Raw genomic sequence first — 16,895 nt, forward strand, 5'->3', positions numbered from 1 at the left:
CAAGGTTTCAATGCCAGGCAGCCTGATTATTCTTTCCATGATTATTGGGAATATCTGCTTCAACAACAACAACAAAAATATACAGCCAGCACATGTCTCTCAATCTCAGATCATACTCTGCTTCTTCCCATATGTGCCCTTATCCAGCTGCAACCTCTTTAAGCTTTGCCTCTAACCACTTGAATTATATTGTTATGTGCTGTCAATAATATAGCCTGTAGCAACTGGGAAATGAACATACTGGCACAGCCTAAGGTAAATTGAGTTGAAGATTTAGAAAGAAAAAATGTGGATATTGTTCAGATTACACTATTCATTTTCTTACACAACTGAACTAAACAGAAAACTTTGCCTTTTCTTTTTAACTTACCAGATGGCACCTTAGCATTTATATTCTATAATGCTTTATTGGTAAGTCTATGGGATCTGGAGTAGCACCACATACATGCAATATTGAAAACACCTGAACATGCAAATGTTTGGATTCTAAACAGGTCCCTATCAGGTGGTGTAAAGCTTAATTTAAAATATTAGTAAATCTAACCTTGCCAGCTTGAGACACAAATAGATTTTTCTTTTCCCCCTTTAGAAACAGGAAATGGAGAGAGGCGTAAAGGTTAAACTCTTACCTTCTTGCACCAATATTACATTTCACAGCTATGACAGGTGCAAGACTGTACCTTCACTAAATGCCATTATCCTGACTCAGGCTAGAGCAGCCAGAAAGATTCTTCCAGGATAATAACAGGTAAGAGAGAACTGCTGCAAGCAACATCTATGGACCAAGAGATATGAAAAAAAAGAGGGAAGGGAGAGGAAAAAAGGGAAGGAAACAAAGTAGAAAAGACAGAGGGAAGAGAAAGTTAAAACCAAACAGTGAGAGGTGAGACAAGAGCAGAGAAGTGAGGCACAGTGGAGAAAGGAGAGATGGATAAAACCTTCGCTAATGGAAGCAGCACTTTTTAGTAGACATTAATTTAACAGTTACTTTAATGGTTGATACTAGCTGTATGACAACTTGATTGATGCATTGTCACTTTGATAGTTAAGGTTATTGGTAGAGCTGCAGAACTGATGTATTATTACTTTAATTCTTCATTTGGGGGCTTTATTAGGGCATATGGGAATTTAAATTGAGTATCTAAAGAACCTGAATTGATTCACTGGAATCTGATCCCAGCATAGGCACACAGGTGCCTAGCACAACAAGAAAAGGCCTATGTGAAGGCATTTCAGAGGTTTCAAATATGGAGACCAGTCTGCACTTTCAATGAGAATACCCTTCTATATTGACAGAGCCATCCATGACATAACCTATTAGGAACCATTATGGAATGACCATTAAGTTATTACGTACGTCCAGCTACCGCCTTATTACTTGCAGGCTCTCCTCCTTCATTCTGCCAATGCACAGCCTGCCTTAGGCTGAAAGGCCTGCAGGGCAAGGACAATGCCTTTATAGATAATCAGGATAGAGTGAAATAAATCAAAACAAATGTCTTCAATGAAATGTGATCTTTCCCACTGGAAGTCTGAAATTAGGTTTTCAAAATGCGATCCATGTAACCTTTTCCCAAGCTTCCAACCTTATTTGTATGATGATATGGAAAAAGAGTCTTACAGTTGAAACATTTCTCCGCAGCTGCCAGAGTCAAATTCTGTACTTGTTCTTGGACAATCCAACTCCCTAGCTGAAAAACTTGACTGAGGCTGTAAAGCACCAAAACCACGGTCGCTTTGCCATAACTTCAAGAGAGCTCTTTGGACACGGAAAGAATCTTAACACTGCTCTCTTACAAATGCACAACACAGAAGCAACTGCTTCTTGAAAGACTTTCTTGTCCCATGCCAATAAAACACTGCAACGCTTGCCCTTCTGTGTCAGAAATGCCTCTCCTCTATGCATCAGATCTTTTCCCTCATGCACTAGATTTTTTTTTTCCTGTATACAGTTTTCTGTCTGCTGAAGATCCCCATCACTCATGTTTTAAAAAACTTAAATTAAAATAAGTGGTGTTAGAGACTTTAAAAAGAGCAATCATTTAGCTAATTCATCTTTAAAAGGTTTCCCACCTAACTTGATTCAAACATGATTTGCCTGCAAGGCAGCTCTAATGGGAAACATCAAGCATGATTTTGTGAAGTGGGTGTAGTAGGGAAGAACCTAGTGAGGACCCCAGACCACCTCACATTGCAAAAACACCCCAAAAAAACAGAACTGAAGTCTGGACCGGACTCACTATTTATTTACTTGTTTGGGAGGAGGCAGAGGCCAGGAATGTCTTATGCTCTGATTTAAAATAAGCATCACAAGGGGAAGTAGATGTCTGTCTGTGCAATTTTGTTGTTGTTGTTTGTCCTGGGTTCAGCTAAAAAAAAAAAAAAGAAAAATTGAAATAAAGTAAAAATTCTGCTGAGCTTGCCATTTGTTTCAGCTCATTAAATGAATTAGGAGCCTTCTACTGGGTTTGGGGAGGACAAAAAGATTTTCATTTATGAGAAAAACTTTCCCACACACACTTTTGATCCAGTGCTAACAGAGTTAACACTGTGAATTTTGGGAAATAAAAGACATATTTAGTTAGCTTTTTAATGCCTGCAGGTTGATGTTTTCCAGCTGGTTTAGACTCTGTACTTTTCTCTTTTTCCTGCTGGATGTAAACTGGGAATTTGGAATAGTCCTCCTTTATTGGACATCCAACCAAAGATTCTCACATGTGGTATTTGAATAACTGGGCAGTATATCCCCTAAGTGCGTTCAGTCATGCAGAATTAAATACCACTTTTCCTCTGGAAAGCACATATCAGATTTCTGACCTGTAGTAGCAAGCTAAAAGCTGACAGTGGATGAGAAGAAAACAGACTTACCAGATTCTGTAGAGGCCAGTATGCCTCTTTCTACACCCCTGCCTCTAGACAGACTGAAAGACTGAAATATTTAGTCTCAGTACTCAAAAGTTTCTCAGGGATGTAATTCTCAGATCAGTTTGCACTCCTCAGTCTGCAAAAAACTTAGATGAAGATTTGGACAAATTTAAGAGTCTTCTGGGGTTTAGTACGAATGTAATTTTTTATGAAGGTCTTGTAACAAACAACAGTCTTACTGTGCTGCTGCTATGAATTAATTTCTGCTTTGAATCATTATTGAATTGCATTCAAGTAACAAGAATTGCTGAATTTGTCCAGGCCCTGTTGAGCCATTCCATAACATCTCTTTCATATAACAGGCATTTCCTTGAGATAGGAAGAAACTACGCTCTAATGTTGTCATCTGCATCTTCAGAGTGTATATTACAGTAGTCAAAAAACTAAAACTGTTCCCTATCAGTTTGGTCTCTGTGCAGCTGCTGAAGAGTAGAGCCACAGAAGCTTGCTGAGAAGCAACACAGGTTTAAGTACAGGAATATCTTCTGGATGTTCATATTAACACTGTATTTGGGCCCACAGAAATCTTTAAACAAAGGCCTTCATTCTGCACCTCAGTGAATATTCCTTCTTCTACAAGCACACGCACAAAGGCAACACTTGATCCAAAAAGTAAATACACACTTTTCTTCAGTGATCACCTGATTACCTGGAACTTTGCTTGCTTTCTTAAACAGATTTCTTTTTTACTTCAAACAAAAGTCCATACGTTATTTTACAATGACAGCTCACATTTAAAAAAATACAGTTTCATAGGCCAAGACGTTTTTCTCTATTGCTGAATAACCTTCTTTTGGTACTACAGCCTATTTAAATACTGCTGAAAAATTAGACCAATTGAAAGTGCCTACTCACCAGAAATCAATGGCATTGCCTCACAGGGCTAAGTATATGCTAAGTAGCTTCTGTGTACCAGAAATCTTCCACGTCACCAACTGTGTGCCATGAGCAATGTTGGCAGAATAGCAGTTAGGCTTGTATTTTTATCCAAAGACATTTTAGCAGTTTTGACAATTTGTTTTTTCATTGCTGTATATTTACTCAAGCAGTACTTACCATCTTCAAATATTGCTCCTATCTGAAATGATAATTCAGAGCTATGTTCTGCTTCGCATGGATAAACTGCTCTTGCTTTTCGGTGGGCAACACTGAAAAATGGAATTATGAATTATAGTCATTTTTTACTATTATGAAGACACTCTCTCAACCATTCTCCTTCCATTCGCATTTGGAGATGACTAAAACTTTAAACACAATTTCACATGCATCATTACAGACTTATAATTCATACACACAAATGCCAAAGCTGAAGCTTCACAGCTTACTGTTGGCATTTCTGAATATCATACTTCCAACTTTATGCACACTTATTTTTATGATAATTAAACTCAAGTTTCAACTACAGTTAAAATTTTGCCAAGTGCTAATCAGCAATGAAATCAATAGTAGGCAAAGTATACTTAATTTATAGACTAATCATCATTATATCTTCTGAAATGTTTTTTCATGAATCTTGCATCTCCCATCACTGTACAGAATTTGCTCTTTATCTTTGTCTTTATTTTTGTTTGAAACCAGGACACAATACAACCTGAAGATGCTGTCTTGTCCTAAACATAGTAAGATTTCTAACATTTCAGGCAGTCTTTTAGAGGTGGTCTCAGGATGCTCAGTAGTAAGCTATCAATATGAATTTGTCCAAAGTACTCATTTCTCCAAGTACCATAAGCAGAGATCTTGGAATATATAAGTATTTTTGATGCATCTTTCTTAATTACGCCTTCGTGAACTGACAGTTTGTTGCTGCCCAACGATGCTTTGTTTAGACACAGCACCTACACCACTAAATCATCTTTTGTTGAGCCCAGGCAACAACAACTACACATGAAACATTGGGAAAGATGCTCCCTGCCCCAAAGAGCTTGCAGTCAAACAGACACTGCAGTTCTGGTGCAAAATGCGACCAGTAGTGAGAAACGGAATTTTGTTACAAAGTGTTGTGAAGAATTTATGAATCTATCCAACTACTTTAATTAGAAAATTAAGTATTATAAAACTTGAAGGAAAAAGCTAAGATGGTGAAGACCTTCAAAGGAAAAAGTGAAAATACTTCAAAAGACGGACTGAAAACATGGAATTAAGCAGAAACACGATGGAAGGAAAGCAGGCCTGAAGAGTGAAAGAAAAGAATGAGACCACAGAAACAGGTAAAGACATGGGCAAGCCTGTCAGAGGTAAGAAGGCTAGGCTGAGAAACTTAAATTTAACATGGGTGGCTACGGAAGAGAAAGAATCTGTATTTTAAAAGACACTAAGAGAATCACTGCAGCAGAGAGACACCAAGAATTGACCACCCAAATCAAAGTCTGCTTGTATTAACCAACAAACCACTGGCTCAATCTGGGTGCCTTCTACAAGGAAGGTGTTCAAAGGAAAAATAAGACAAAGTAGACAGTTATTCTATTCTGTCAAAATTGCTAAGGTTGCAATTTTTTTTTAATTTGAGATAATCATTCTCATATTGTGGAAGACATGGATTAGTTTTAAAGATACAGCAAAACAGAGACGAATAAATAACCAGCAAAAGTTGAAGTGCACATCATACCTTTCCACTGCTTTGTCACTCCCAGGGGCAGGGTTAGGGAAGAAGAAAGCGGATGGTGGAGTATTCGTGGCAGCTGGGTTAGCAGACGGAGTGTTCATCCATGATACCATCGATGGGCGGCTCTGACCAGGACTAAGAGGAAATACAGTCAAGGCAGAATTAACAAGCTGGATAGAATTTCATACCAAAACGTTTGAATCTTTATAACTAGATAACCAGTTCGATCCTGAAATTCAAACCAAATAATGTTGAGCTGATTTTGCAGACATGGTCATCACATGATTCTGCCTTTCCTCCTTGGCAGTATTTCTCCTACATGCCCTACATTCTAAGCTAAGCTGAATTACCTGAGATATATGACATAACCAAGAAAAAATTATTCCTTATCTAATAGAGACAGATACAATGAAACTGCATATAGCAGGCTATTATTTGAGCTGCCACTTTGCCTTCACAAGTTTTGATGAATCTATTTAAAAGTCTTCCAGTGCTGTACTAAGGCATGTGCGACTGGGAAGATTTCAAAGGAGGCTGCAGCTATTACAACATTGGGATCACAATGCTGGCTCTGGATTGAGATCTCAGTCACATAACTGTGTAGCTACTGCCTCAGTGACTGCCCTCACAAACACACTGTTCGAATAGGTATTAAATTAATGGCTGAACACATAGTTGTCACAAGAGGAGAAGAAATAGCAGCCAAAGTTAAAACTTAAGTATTAATCTTTGAAAAACATACGACGTCCTTCCCAACATAAAGGATGTTCCTAATTTTACACCTTGAAGAACTAGAAGGCTTGCTTTCACTGCATAGACAAAACAACAATTAATCCAAACATTTAATGTCAGTATCTCTTTGGAGCAAAGAGCTGGACTTCAAGCAGTTTCTAAGCAGAAACAGAATTAAAATCATTTGCACGCAGCTTTCACTCAGGAATCATCACTCAGAAGTGCACACTTCACGATACAGCATTTATCAGTTTGTCTTATTCCAAAATTAAAACTCTTCGCATAAATCTACAAAGTACCACCAAAATCTAGGAATCGAGTCAAGAAGGTATCTGTGGGAGTGTAAACGCATAACCCATCAAGGTGCACTGACCACAAGTGAAAAAGGGATCAACAATCACCCCAGTTATAGCTGTAACTGAACAAAAGAAAGCAGGGAACCTAGTTTATATAGCTGATTTTAATCTTCTTGTGGACTAGGATATTTAATTTCTAGAAGTAAGGATCACTATTGTAGATTTGTATAACACGGTTTACAACCAAATTTAACTTCTACAAACTGATTTTCCTAGCCAATATGTCTCATAGTGTCTGCTTAACTACGTAATTGCTAGAATGACTTATTTTGATTATTAATTTTTAAATTTAGTACATTATAAAATGGTCAATGGCACATTCCTTATTTAACAAGACAATAGTTCTTCCTTTGGATCTATGCAGGCAGCATTTGGATGAAAACTGGAATTCAGAGTGTATGAAAACTGCATTTTACAGATAATTCCACTAATAAAAATTAAACTTAAATGTGCTGGCATCATAACCAGAAGGGTTTATCAAAACATGTTCTGCTTTTAAAACTATCAGATTTACCACGTAAAGGAAGGAATCTTATGTGGTAAACTGAATGAAAAGCCAGGCTGTGCTGACCAAAAACATATTTCATGCTTAACTTTGGGAATAAGACATCTAGGTTGCTTCACCACTTCTGAATCTTCCACTACACAATCATTTACACTATCTAATAATTACGTACTTTTGAAGACCAGCATCTACATAATCTGGGGGTTTATTTTTACTTGAATTTGTCCTCTTCCTCCCATTGTTATGTAATCATTGAAAATTTTTCCTCTGGTAAAACAAAAACCTTCAGCTAAAAGCAAGTTCAAACCCCAGAGAACAAAAGTGAACACCAGCATTTGTATTATTTTCTCTACATACTAAGGATAAAAAATTTCTCAATGGTACTGAAAGTTTATGAAGTTTGCTAGAAAGTAGATTATTTCTCCCTCGCTCTGCACATAATGCATATGTGCAGATTTAAGGTGAACCTAAGACAAAAGTTTTTCAGAAGCAAATTAAGAAAGTATCCCACTTGCATAGACTAAACTGTTATAGTTAAAGGAATCCTGATATTTAAAGAAAAAACATTTCCCTTGTGCTCTTATTTAATCAATTCAAATCAATTCCAATATTAAGATTGGTGCCAGGCTCACTTCTGAAAGCTGTAAAACTAAAGAAAATAAGAAAATAATATTCCAAGTATATTGCCAGGATAATATTAAAATGTCTTTAATTCAAACTAATCATGATTCAAGGATATTCTACCAAGTGGTCTTCCCTAGTGTATACCTCAGATGTATGTTGCTTGCTTTTCAGCAAGTGAATAATAAAAATCTTCCATTTATTAAATATTTCATTGAAACACGCATCATATTAATCTATGCAACTTACTTGATTAGCTCTAGAACAACACACACACCACCTGCATGTAAGACACAGAATTAATGATTTCAAACTAATACTCAGAACAGGCAAGATACAAAAGATACCCTGAGCCAGGAAAGCAACGGTCATTCATAAGAATACTTGGAATAAATACCAGATGTTTTCTTAATGAGACTTGGAAAGGAAAGGAAAAGAAAAACAGAAGAAAGGTGTGCAACTAGAGGAGCAGAATATGAAATAAAATGCTCAGATCCGTGTCATGGCATGTTTATTTCTCAAGTTACAGACACTCCACAAGAAGGGTAATATACCACTGAGTAAGACTACACTGTCCTTTACCAGGCAGCATTATATAAAAGCTTGTAAAAACTGGCAGGTTTTCTATGAATTCTGAGCCACTCCAACAGCTGTAGTGGAAGAACACTCCAGAAGTGCAGGTACATGGAGCACTGGGCTGTTCCCTCCCCCACTTTTTGATGAATTCCCTTAATATATCTCAGCTGTAGCGAAAGCGCTGCAGCACGACTCCTGAATTCACCTGTCACCTTCAGCTCCTGGTTACCGAGCACGAGATCAGGCTTTAGGATCCAGCAGGGACAAAAAAACCAAACATTTTTCAATAACAATTGTTTCACCATGTTAAGAAGAAAAATTAATAGCTTTAAGTACTAAGCACATTCTAGAATTCAGGTTTGTTTTGTTTTTTTAATTTACTATACTTCGTTATCTCAGGAATCACTTAATTTTATTATGAAAACAGAAGGTCTTACTCCATAAGAAAAATCAGTTCCAATGTTACAGTGTATAAGCAACTGCTAGATTTTCTTGTTCTTTTTTTCTTGAAAAGATTCTTGTGATAGCAAAGTTCCCTTGCTATAAAGCTTTGCACGCCTTGTTTATCTAGATGGTATTAGAAAGTATTGCATATCTTATCATATAGCATCTCAACTTTAAGAAGGTATGTTGAAGAAATCCTTTCTCCCAAGGGCTGAAATGAAGGCGATGCATTTCCTGTGGGGAGTAGCAAAAAAAATGCCTGACATGACCATCTTGAAGAAAAAATGCTATTGTCTGGCATAGTAACACTGGGAAAAGGGAGGAGGGGGAAATGGCCTTATTGAAAATAAGCTTGAGATTTTGTACTGATATTCAGAAACAAACTCCTGAAAATAAGATTTTATTGGATGTTTATCTGGCTGGTTCCTAAGGTAACACAGCTAAAGAGCAGCCTCTTATCTTGAGAGCAAGGAAGAGACTCTGTGAAAAGAATCTACACTGCAACTCTTGAGGAAAAAAAGGGCTGTTTCATAGATGAGTTTGGCAGCCCCATGGCTGTCGTATCACAGTGTCTGGCTGACAAACCTCAATGAAAGTGTTCTTAAAAGGTTTCATTATAAGACAACACGGTATTTCAAAAGGTGTCGGCTAGTTCTGCTTCGACATGCAACCCAATACAGTCCCCCCCACCAGACACTGATAGTCCTGCATGCCCTGGTGAGGCTTTGGAGCAGAAAAACACATGGACAAAATTCTAGAAATTGTCACAGTTGCAGCAAAGCTGGAGACAAAAGAGAAGGACAGAATTTCCTCACCCATGTTCTCTCTGAAAAGAAACTCCACCCCCAAAATTTAAAGCATCTAACATGCACGTAACATTCCTGAAGCCTCTTTTATACAGAACACATCAGCCAGCACTGAAGTAGAGGGTTTGTTAAACTTGGATTGTGAAGTATCAGTGAAATAGATAACACATTACTGAAATGATCTTTTACTCCAGTCTGGTAAATCTGAAGCTAACGTCTACAGCAGCTGTCCTAAGTTAAAGCATTTTTAAATGATAATTCAGACAAAGCAAAAATGAAGTATGTGTGACTATATGCTTTATAGCATACTGCTGTTCCTTTTAGAAAGAAAATGAGGGGGCTGTGTTCCCCGGAATCATGTAAAGAAAAGAGAAGGAAAAAACAAGAAACTTTCTCTCCTCGCAGTGGTTGCATCCCCATCTCTTCCTGCTCTGAGCACACACACTGCTTACTTACCCTGTGCTCACACAGCAGTGCTGCTGTCAAGCCCAGCTGCCTGGCCCACTGGAAGACAAGGAGATGGCAAGGTCTATTTTGTATGAACCACATGACTAAGTTATATTGTGCCTGTTTCAAAGGAGCTGCAAAATGAGGGCTATTGCTCTGCTTGCATAACAAAAGGGTACAAAAAAGAAGTGCCTGCTCCACTAAACCCACTCTCAAACTGCTGAGTCACTGAAGAGGTGGCAGCTGAAACAAAAACAAACTGCAAAATAAGCACAGTGACCGAACAGCTGTTAAAGCATCTTCTTTTAATAAAATAAGATGATGACATTAGACATTATAAAAAGTTTTCAAGACACTGAAACTGGAGTCATTCATTTATGTAAAACTGCAAATTCACACCACTGCCAGAAAGTACAAAAATAAACTATTCCAATTTTAAGGAGACTGTGGATGCAGTCTACTGATGTAGATATAACAAGGCTGATGGGAATTCATTCAGCAGTCAAACAAAACTAATAACTATCTTCAAGGCTCCTGTTACGTGCAGACCACCACTATTTCTGCCCTCCCTTGCCATGTGATGGCTCTTTTAACATTAGTTTGCTCAGTGGGAATTTGAACAGCTTGAGATTTCACAAAGAACAAGTAGCTTCTTCCCAGCCTGGTCACACGAAGACCCTGAAGGCACTCGGGAAGCTGTGCAGCATGGCTCTGATCACTATTTTGAAAGCCTCTCTGGATATGAAAAACCCCAAAATGATGCCCAGAGCATAGCATGTATACACCATTGAGCTGGGTAAGAGAAGATTTTAGTGTCAGAAGAACCAATAAAGAAGAACTGCAAAATAAATTGAAGAAAGACTAGATTATTTCCTCTGTCACTGGTCCCTTACATATTCTTGAAAAGCCACTTACATTGGTGCTTCTATTTCTCCTCTGGGTTTTAAGTACTCTCAGTATTTGGACTGTCAGTACTGCATCTTACATGCTCCTACAGCAGCATAGAAGATAGCTTTCAGTTTGAAAACTATGAATTTTACTATTCTGAGCCCATAAATGTAACTGCTCTAACAAACCAAGCACCCCCACTCAGATACACACTCAGTGAAGAGGTTTGAGGGACAGGATGCTTTCCATCCCCTTCAGCTGCAAAATCCCAAAGGCTTAGAGAGGGAAAGAGAAAGAGGCAAAGTAAACAGATACTCAGACCGTATCACATTGAAAAAGGCTACCCAAGATCCTACACCATGACTCCATCCAGAACAACCATCAGAAATCACCATGGTCCAGCTCCTAGGAAACCCAGAAACCCTACAGTCTCAGATCCCAAAAATGAACTCTCCAGCTGAGGAACCAGACATTAGTTTTCGTGATCTGAATGAAGAAGAGATTATGCATATAATTTAGTGGACTTCCAACCAAAAAGGAAGAGACTGACCCTATTCTGAAAGCGCAGCACTGTGAGGGGTAAATCTGCAAGTTCTGTAGATAAGCCCTAGCATAGGGCATTGTACTGTAAGCACAAACAGAATACATGACAACAATGGGCCAGTTACAATAACAAATTTTTCCTTATTAGAAAAGAACCTCAGAAAGATTAATTACAATACATACCTAGTCCAGGGAATACCAAATGTTCAGCTTTTTTTGGTTCATTTTGAGGTCAAGTGAAAACAGACATAAGGCAGTCCACAGTGGTTTAGGACATAACACATAACCTACCTTTCAACAAATCAGTCAGCTGCGATAAGGGAAACCTATGCTAATCCATCAGAGGCTGCCATTAGAGCCAGCACTCTGGGAAAGGCTGAATAAGACAGACCTCATATCGATAAATGGTTCTGGTCCACTGGGAAGTCAGTGATGATCTTGATGAACACCATCATCCTGATTAGTGAAGGTCAAGATCAGTGAAACTAGTCCTTGCTCTGAAATTCTGGAATTACTTCAGGTAGCCTGAGAGTGTGTGACAATTCAATACTCCCAAGACCAATATTGGGCACAATCTCCTTTCCCTCCAAGATAATAGGAAGTAGCTGCCTTATGACCCCTTCTGCTAGGATTAAAGGAAATAGGCTCTACAGCTTGTCAAAACATCACCTCAGGAAAAAAAACCAGAACAGATAGTGATGTGAGCAGGTACAAAACCAGACATGGGAGCAAGAGTCCTGTAGCTAACCTGGATGTAAAAAGGTAACACTTAAGTTAGAGAGTCATCGAAGATGCGGAAATTAGGAGGAAGAGATGGAAACAGGGCAAGCCCAAGGCTTACACAGATTGAGAGAGAATCAAAATGCATTAGGAACTGAGCGGGCACAGGCCATAAAACCAAAACAGAATTAAGTAATATTTTCTCTGAAGAAAATCTGTTGCAGGACCTGGAACTTCAGATGGATTCAAATACAAGGTCCTATGGTTTAAGACACTATATGCTTCTACTTCTCAAAGAAGAGACATTAGATACCATAATTACCCTTTTTTGGCAGAGAGTGGGTTAGTTATAAATATTAAAAAGCCCCAAACTATGCTCGAAAGTAGTAATTCCTAATACATAATGAAACAGATTTGGGAAAAAAAGGTATTTTAGTATTACCTAAACAATATAAAACAGGCTGAAGTTTGAAAACAATTTCCATATAAGTAACCAAAGCCACATAGTAAATTCTATAATCAAACCACAACAGCTGCACAAATGTTCCCCTTGCCCTTTTTTAATTGAATGATATCACTTCATGTTTGATACTGCATCTTTTGCTGTACCACAAGAGGACATCAATGAAAAAATCTTGTCTTTTGCAGACTCTGACTTACACTTTACCTGTATTTGTTTAGATATATTTATTAGACACAGATGTATATACCCAGTTTAGCTGTCAATGTACCTATATATTGTTCGCATGTGTAAAGCCGTAATATCATAGGGTGGAAGTCAAACCATGTATCACTGGCTTTCAACTGCATGTAAAAGGGAAGATCAACTGTTGTTCCACAGTTCAATTGCCCTTTAGGAGCTATCCATAATCCCTTCTAGTACTTATCTCCAAAACCAAGACCACCACTATTATCAAAACAGCTTGGGGACTAGCTTAGGAAAGCTAGTCAGCTTCTTAATATCTGAAATGCTTTGGAAACTGAACTTGGTACAACACAGGAATAAAAATCTGAGTGATTAAGGTGCATATTTTTCAGTGCCAATCAGAAAGGCAGAAAGTAATGTCAGGGTTGCATTCTCCAGCAAAAAGCTATCCATCCTCTTGCAAAAGAGATGTGGCAGATTTATTTACCTTTTGGGCAAATGCAACAGGAAAACCAGAAGCTGCGTAGGACAGAGAAATTAAGCCAGAGGATTAATTTCACTACATTACATGCCTCACACTAACATTCTGTGTGGACTCTTCCATCCCATGATGTGGTGCTATAATGTATTTCACAAACATTGTTATAACTCTCTGCGTGGCTCAGCTATGCGCTGGTTAAAGGGAACTAATTAAGCTGGTTTACAGCATTCACCAAGAAAGTGTTAGAAACAAACACCACCACCCCACAAACCAGATCCACATGTATTAACTGGGGAAATGAGAAAGACGATCAAGCAGCAACATCAATACCTTATGCAAAAATTGCCAGACAATTTGCACCACCACTATAAAGCTCAAACTGCATTAACTGCATTCTTACTCAAAGGCTGAAGCTTCACCCACTTTTAAAGACGACACAGCACTAAGTATTCACACCAGGAGTGCACAGTGTCTTGCACACTATAAATTCACACTATAGCTTACTGAGCACCCACTTTCCTTTACAGGCAAATCCTAAGTAATTCATTCCTAACCTTTTATTCTTGTTAAGCCCTATCCTCTCCAACTGCCTTTTTTTTTTTTTTGTTCCTCCATAAAATTTGGGTATAAATTCAAATTTCTCTCTTACTACTACTACTATTGGCTATTAGCCGCAATATGCTTGTATTTTTGTCCTTCCTTCACTCTTGCTTTGATGGCTCAATTTTCTACGTCAACTCATTTTATTTCCAGAATTTCCAGCATGGTGTTTTTCTTTACTCACCCTTTCCCTCTCCACTCTGTGTCTTCCCCTCATCTATTGTCAGCATATTCCTGGTGTTTCTGGTGGCACCTTTATATAAATAGTTTTCCTTACGAATGCTGCCAACTGACTGCCTCTTGCCACAGAATCTGCAGGGAGCAGCAACCTGCAGCAGCTTCCAGAACAGAAGAAATAGCAGAAATATTACTAGGAAAGACAGACAGAGAGGAAGAAAACACAAACTCATTTGCCATGAGAGATCAACAATAACCCTTCCTTAGACCAACTAGGGTTTGAAGCAACTCTGAAGGAAGGAGCAGAGAGTGGATTGTGGGATCTAAACTCCCCAGGTAATTTGCAATTATGGGGTAGACAACAGTCTGGAGGAAACTGATGGATAAAAGTTGGTTGGAAGTTTGCTTGGTTAGGGTTTTTTATTTAAATCCAGGTCAGAATATTATGGACAACTCATAAAATACATCTATTCACAACATGGCAAATATCACTGTATTAGTACATTCTACTTCAGAAACTTTCATAATGGCAAATTCCTGAAATAGGAAATATTGCCTATTGTCCAGTGTCTTAAATAGCAGAAGGATACAGATCAAAGAAAACTGCTAAAGAATGCCTACACAGACAGTCGTATTTCACCTGGAAGGCACTGCTTGCTTTCAGAACACCGGCTATGATGACAACCTGAATTAGAAGGAATGGGCAAGAAGGGAAATAATGAGCACTTTGAGAATGTACCACCGGTGAAACTATACCAACATCAGTCCCAAAACAGTCCGAAGCATGCCCTCCTTACAGACACAGTAACCATTTGGGGCTCTGTCAGAGCAAAGTGGACTTTCGTAGTGGTTCCAGTGGAACCTGAGGAAGATAGATGGCTGTGCATTGTTAATTCTGTAGCTTGAGGGCAAGCGTGTACAGACACTTGAAGCAGAGCAGAAAAAGAATCTAAATGCTTTGGTTAACATTAAACTGAGATTGCTATTGCTGCTCTGCCTTAAAGGCGAAAAAACACCTATTCCACTGGAGAGCACTACAGTGGAGGAATACTACACCCAGCTCGCTACTGTAATTGTCAGTTTGTCTAAGATGAGCTTTGCTAAGCATCCTTAGATAAAAGGTATTTTCAACCAATACATGTTTATGACACGGTGCTCCATCAAGTAGAAAAGGTAATTTGCCCGTCCTGGGCTATTTGGAGTTTGAATCCTGTGTCTACACAAACTACTCTGTAACTTTGTGACTAACAGGGGGAAAAAGCTCTCTATGTTCTACTGTACAGTGTATGTAAAAACAAAATGTGTTTATTTTTCGTATTTGACTCTAGATAGAAGTGTGAAGTTAAAAATATCTTCAGGAAAAAGGTTGAAAGAAGTTTAGCTGCAAAATAACAGCAAACTTGGGTGTCCACTGAGAGCCACCCCCACCATGGGCAGTAAGAGCCAACTCTCTACTCACCCCTACAGCATACATGGCAACACAGGGCATACGTCTGATCCACCCAGAGCTTTCAAAGAAAATCTAGCATCAGGAAGACACACACAGACATGAAAACCAACAGCTTAGCGGGGCTTCAAAATGGCACATATGTGACACATCACCTTCCAGTTACACCGTATGCATAGTATGTCTTTAAATCCTGACATGACAATTGAGCAGTCAGAGTTTTGTGAGACGTTTCAGATGAGTGGTATAGGTCTTGTTCTCTTAGCTTCTTTCACCACTCGGGCCATACAGTCCACCCCTCATACCAGCTAGGAGGTGAGGGTGTATATGCCTTCATTTGGTGCCCCTCCCACCACGCTGGAAGCTGTAGTTCCTTTTGTTTTTATAGGTGGGACAAAGAAAAGGCATGCATCACACAAAAACTCTGCAGGAAACATCATGGTGACAACAGCTATCATTCAGGAAAAAACAAGTTTTTCCTTTCTTGAAAACAAATACCACAAAAAGTATTCTTGCTATTCACTACATGTTCTTGCCTGAAGCAAACTTCTGATATAAACCAGCCTTGAATACCTGATATATCTTGACCCACAATGCAGCATCCCTCCCTCAGGAAAGAACGCAAGCAACTCTTCTACCACAAAGAAGTCACCATCAGCTTGTTGACTACATAACTCCACAGTGATCATCTCTTACAAGTAACACCCATGTGTTATAAACATCAGCAGAAACTTGAGAAACCGGATCCTCTTGGATCTCCATCTCTCCTAGACTCAGTATGGTATTTACTGTAGCTCAGTGAAGACCTGCAATACCATTTTAGAGAGGATACTGAGACTGAGAACTGGTTTTGTTCCAATTTGGCACAAAATGCAAAACATTTTGAAACTCTGCACAAACAAACAAATATCTCTGCTATTAATATAGTGGGGCTGGTTTGGGTTTTGGTTTTGTTTTAGGTATTTTTTTGTTAAGGCAAGGCCCTCTGAGTCATGAGAACTAGAAGGGCAAGAGAGCCAATTTGGGGTGAGAAAGTAGAGAAAAGAAAGAATGTACTGTTCACAGATGACTACGTCACTGACCGGGCTTGTTCCAGAGGTAGCTCGTAAGCAATCTTCACAGAGAGGTGAGTGGAAGAAAGAAACTGCTTTTGACAAATCTAGATGCACATACCAGGCACTTTCTTTCCCCCTTCCAAACAGAACTGTTTAAGCACCGTTTCCAACTGAGCACCAAACCTCAAACCATCAGTTTCCAAAACAGCATTACAGTATAATTTTTGATGCAAATTAACAAATACAAAAAAAAAAAAAAAAAGTTCCTTGAAACATTTTATGTTCCAGAACCCCTCTGGATAAAAATCAAACACTTCCTTCTTT

At 38.6% G+C, this 16,895-nt stretch overlaps 1 protein-coding gene across 4 annotated transcripts in view; it reads right to left on the reverse strand.

Annotated features, from left to right (window-relative positions):
* ARHGAP10 (Rho GTPase activating protein 10) overlaps positions 1–16,895 on the reverse strand; it is a 158,800-nt gene that overhangs the window by 15,706 nt on the left and 126,199 nt on the right. For all 4 annotated transcript variants that reach the window (XM_030491513.2, XM_030491512.2, XM_030491511.2 and 1 more), the window contains exons 21-22: positions 5,531–5,662; positions 3,982–4,073 (exon numbers count right to left, since the gene is read on the reverse strand). In XM_030491513.2, the coding sequence (XP_030347373.1) occupies positions 3,982–4,073; positions 5,531–5,662 (224 nt within the window). The remainder of the gene's footprint in view (positions 1–3,981; positions 4,074–5,530; positions 5,663–16,895) is intronic.

The sequence above is a fragment of the Strigops habroptila genome, chromosome 7 (assembly GCF_004027225.2).
Source record: "Strigops habroptila isolate Jane chromosome 7, bStrHab1.2.pri, whole genome shotgun sequence".
Lineage (NCBI taxonomy): Eukaryota > Metazoa > Chordata > Aves > Psittaciformes > Psittacidae > Strigops > Strigops habroptila.